Here is a 5,000-nt window from a genome sequence, read left to right on the forward strand (position 1 = left end):
GTAAGGTTAATTATCATTCTCAATTATATGATCACCATTTTCATCCCTATTATCACTATAAGGCGGCCAGATGAAAGGGAGAGGAGGAAGGAGAGAAGGGAAGGGGGTAGTTGAAAGAGGGGTGAAGAGAGGGGAAGGGGGAGGGGAAGCGACTGAGAACGTGCCACACAAAGAACAACCAGGACGAGGGTGAGGAATTTTCAGTCAACAGATTAAGCGATCGTGACGTCGAAAGATATTTATAAATATAAATATGAGGTGACAAGTTTTTTTTCCACGGTGAGACGAGGTGGGGGGGGGGGGGGTCGCGTAGGTGGGAGGCAAGAGTAGGGGAGGTAATAACGTCACACCTAGGATAATGCGATTCGAAACGATTAAGAAATTAAAGTAATATAACTAAAGACACAATACAGGGCATAAATAAAAGAGGGAAAGGAAACGAGCTTCGTAAAACAAAAGGAAAACAAATCTACAGCCCTATCAATCCGTCCCTCCTTGCATGAAAACAGCAATACAAACAAATCGCCGTCAATCGGAGATTCCTCCTCGCCTAATCTTTTACAATCATAATCATAACCAATCTGATCGATGGAACGCCAATAAGCAAAGACAGTTGACTGTTTATACGGTCGTTAAACGTCATTCACGAGCTTATAAAAATGGGGATGCTTTTTTTTCTTTTTTTTTTTTTTGCTTTGATGACGAACAAGGGAAGGGGGACTGGCTGAAGGGAAGAGAAGGGAAGGGAAGGGAAGGGGGACTGGCTGAAGGGAAGAGAAGGGAAGGGAAGGGAAGGGGGACTGGCTGAAGGGAAGAGAAGGGAAGGGAAGGGAAGGGGGACTGGCTGAAGGGAAGAGAAGGGAAGGGAAGGGAAGGGGGACTGGCTGAAGGGGAGAGAAGGGAAGGGAAGGGAAGGGGGACTGGCTGAAGGGAAGAGAAGGGAAGGGAAGGGAAGGGGACTGGCTGAAGGGAAGAGAAGGGAAGGGAAGGGAAGGGGACTGGCTGAAGGGAAGAGAAGGAAGGGAAGGGAAGGGGGACTGGCTGAAGGGAAGAGAAGGGAAGGGAAGGGAAGGGGGACTGGCTGAAGGAAGAGAAGGGAAGGGAAGGGAAGGGGGACTGGCTGAAGGAAGAGAAGGGAAGGGAAGGGAAGGGGGACTGGCTGAAGGGAAGAGAAGGGAAGGGAAGGGAAGGGGGACTGGCTGAAGGGAAGAGAAGGGAAGGGAAGGGAAGGGGGACTGGCTGAAGGGAAGAGAAGGGAAGGGAAGGGAAGGGGGACTGGCTGAAGGGAAGAGAAGGGAAGGGAAGGGAAGGGGGACTGGCTGAAGGGAAGAGAAGGGAAGGGAAGGGAGGGGACTGGCTGAAGGGAAGAAAGGGAAGGGAAGGGAAGGGAAGGGAAGGGATGGGAAGGGAAAGGAAGAGAGGGGAGGGGAGGGGAGGGAAGGGAAGAGAGGGACGGGGAGGGGAGGGAAGAGAGGGACGGGGAGGGGAGGGAAGGAGAGGAGCGGGAAGGTGAGGAGGAAGAGGGAGGGGAGAGGAAGGAGGAAGGAGAGGAAGGAGGAAGGAGGAGGAAGGAGGGGGAAGGAGGAGGAAGGAGGGGGAAGGAGGAGGAGGAGGAGGAGGAGGAGGAGGAGGAGGAGGAAGGAGGAGGAGGAGGAGGAGGAAGAGGGAGGGGAGAGGAAGGAGAAGGAGGAGGAAGGAGGGGGAAGGGGGGAAGGGGGGAAGGAGGGGGAAGGAGGAAGAGGGAGGGGGGGAGGAAGAAGGGAAGCTGTGAGAGAAGGACATGGGAGAAAGAGAAGAGGGAGGGAGAGAGAGAGGGAGGGAAGGAGGGAGGGAAAAAGTGGAGAGGGAGACCGAAAAAGGGGTTGGGCGGCGGTGGTAGAAGGAAAAGTAGAAGAGGGGGAAGAAATTAACAAATAACGGAGAAGGAAAGAAAAGAGAAAGAAGAAGAAGAAGAAGAGGAAGAAGAAACGCAATCGGGTAAGCGAAAGAAGAATCACGTATAGACGATATCAAATTAAACAGGCAAAAGTATCGATAGAACAAGCAATGGTTCGGAAAGAAGATTAACGAAAGAAATCATGAAAACATACGCATAATCAACACAAACAAAAGAAGCGAGAAAATGGCCACAGAATGCGAGGGAAAACAACAAAGGCGAATGTGCGAACGATGGAAAAACGGGAAAACAGATAATAGAGAAAAATATAAAAATAAAGAGCAATAGACGGATGCAGAACATGAACGGGATGGAAACAAGAAAATAGATGAAAGAACAGAAAGAGAGGAAAATCGCAAGGAAGGGATGAGAAGCGAGAATATACAAAAAGAGAAAAATCAACGAGAGGGGGAAGAAAACAGGCGAAGATACGGAAAAAAGAGGGAAAAAAGGCAACAACAATAACAAGGAAAACACAAAACGAAAGAAAGATAAACGAAACAAAATAGTCAGAGAAAAGAGAAGGTAAGGCAAAAAAAAAAAACGCGAAGGAGGAAGAGCAAAACAAGAGAAGGGCAAAGGAGAAGAGGACAAAGTGACGGTTGGAACGGTTGCTGACTCAGGGGGCCATACGCAACTTCCCCCCCTTCCCCCACTAACCCCCCACACCCCCTCGCCTACGCCCCTCCACCCACCCACCCGCGGGACATACGCTCCGCCCACTTTCCTAACGCCTTTCTTCTCGGTCGGGCTTTCGGCATCTCCCTTTATTCCTTTTTTTGTTTTTTCTCTTTTTTTTTTGCTCAGAAATTATTATACGATATGATTTCCACATTCTTTTTTTAATTGAAATTCTCAACGATTTGTTTGACTTCTACTTGCCGTCCTCCTTTTCCGTCTCCCTCCCCCTCCCTACCCCCCCCCCCCTTCCCGACCTACACGCCCACTCACCCTCACCATTTTCCCACAAACACAGACTGATGAAAACCAAAACCACCTGTACCTTCCCTTCCTCTATATCACCACCCCCCCCCCGCTCCTCCATCCAATCTACCCCCTTGAAAAAATCTCGGTGACATTCACTCCCCGACTCCACAACCACGAATAAATTACCGAAATATATGAACAAATAGATAAAAATATAAATACGACAATGAAGGAATTAGAAAACATATCCATGAATAAACGAATAAACAAAATGAATAAAAGTCTACAGCCACTCGAGAGAGAGGGAGGGAGGAAGGGAGGAAGGGAGGGAGGGAGGGGGAGGGAGAGGGAGAGGGAGAGGGAGAGGGAGAGAGAGAGAGAGAGAGAGAGAGAGAGAGAGAGAGAGAGAGAGAGAGAGAGAGAGAGGAGGAGGAGGGAGAGGAGAGGAGAGAGAGAGAGAGAGAGAGAGAGAGAGAGAGAGAGAGAGAGAGAGAGAGAGAGGAGGGAGGGAGGGAGGGAGGGAGGGAGGGAGGGAGGGAGGGAGGGAGGGAGGGAGGGAGGGAGGGAGGGGAGGGAGGGGGAGGGAGGGAGAGGAGGGAGGGAGGGAGGGAGGGAGGGAGGGAGGGAGGGAGGGAGGGAGAGAGAGAGAGAGGGAGGAGGGAGGACAACACAATACACGCTTTGCAAACCTTCCTTTCTGAGAATTTTCATTTGCGCCAGAATTATTTCGCGGGAAATTCACGTTCGCAAAACGATGATTTCCGCTGGAATTAATATTGATCCTACTGCGTTAATTTTTAATTATGTTCATTACATATTTTTGAGACGACGATTTTTATTGCATAATTTGTTAACTGATTATTGGAGATACCGTAGGGTTAAAATCGAAGGCGGATAAATCTTGGTTTACTTTTATACGGAAAAGAGGGAAATATAATGTCCATATTATCTTAGATAAAAAAAGGTATGTTTTCACATATTATATTTACGATATAAACGGCATTCACCGCAAAAATATGGCCAAGTGCTGCTGTAAGAGAAAATCCTAAGTTCACCCTGTATGCTGTTAGGCACTACGTTTTCTTTCTGTTACTAACACAGGCGCTGTGCGCCGTGGATTTTATGCATACACTAAAAATTATTAACTTTACACACATGGCGCGCGCACGCGCATGTGTGTGTAGTGTATGTGTATATGTGTATATGTGCGTATGTGTGTGTGTTTGCGTGGTGTGTGATTGTTACGGAATGTGTGTGAAAAATTATATGAAATAATATAAAATAGCACAGGATATAAACACATACAATATGTATGGACCGTACACACGGACGTTCGTACAGCCGTATAGCCTGCAGGCGAGCGCCTTACCAGGCCGGGCACAAGCTTGGCGTAGTATTCGAAGTCGGAGTGCCTCCGGAGCGTGAGCAGGATCTGGTGCAGCGTGTCGAGCACGCGCTGGTCGCGGCCCGACCACTTCCGGAGGAGCGTGCCCTCGGACGTCGCGGGTTCGAGCTGCGGCAGCTCCTCGCACATGAGAGGCGAGCGCCGCAGGGGCAGCACTGGTGCGTTCAGGTCTTGCGGCGGGAGGTCGGGCGGCGGCGGCACGGTGAAGGTGGCGCTCTCGTCCTCGCTGAACTCGAGCTCGTCCTCAGAGTCGACCGTCATTTGGTAGCTCTTCCGGCCGCCCCCGAAGAGCTGTGCCACGCGCTGCGCCATGTTCGCGGCGCCCGCGTCCTCACTGGGGTTAGGTCCTCAACCCTCTTCTATTTTCCCGTTTCCTCTCTTCCTACAACACAATGTCCTCTAGCAGGAACCATATGATGAACTACACGAACACAATCCATCCTCCATTGACTCTATACCCTCGAGCATGAGCCAGGGGCGCAGCTAGAGAGAGCCTCCAGGACACGCCCTTTCCGATTTGGGCGCCCCACGGGGCCTCGGGGTTGTCGCGGCCGCGGGGCACGAGACTCGCGAGCTCCAAGTGCGACGTGCCAGCCTGCCAGCGTGACTGGCGCGATTTTGCAATGTCGCTAAAGTCATTCGTCGGGAGGGAGAAGGGGAGACAGAAATGATGAACAAGGAGACAGCAACATCTGATTATCCCCGTGCGGCTTTCCACCTCACAACTCGCCA

General features: G+C 50.7%; 1 protein-coding gene across 4 annotated transcripts in view; it reads right to left on the minus strand.

The window, feature by feature from the left end:
- LOC125030918 (moesin/ezrin/radixin homolog 1-like) overlaps positions 1-5,000 on the minus strand; it is a 100,151-nt gene that overhangs the window by 25,435 nt on the left and 69,716 nt on the right. The window contains exon 1 of one of the 4 annotated variants that reach the window (XM_047621280.1): positions 4,233-4,595. The exons of the other annotated variants lie outside the window; for them this stretch is intronic. Within the exon in view, the coding sequence (XP_047477236.1) occupies positions 4,233-4,580 (348 nt within the window). The 5' untranslated portion in view covers positions 4,581-4,595. Of the gene's footprint in view, positions 1-4,232; positions 4,596-5,000 lie in introns of those variants that run through there. 4 annotated transcript variants of the gene reach the window in all.

The sequence above is a fragment of the Penaeus chinensis genome, chromosome 12, assembly GCF_019202785.1.
Source record: "Penaeus chinensis breed Huanghai No. 1 chromosome 12, ASM1920278v2, whole genome shotgun sequence".
NCBI lineage: Eukaryota > Metazoa > Arthropoda > Malacostraca > Decapoda > Penaeidae > Penaeus > Penaeus chinensis.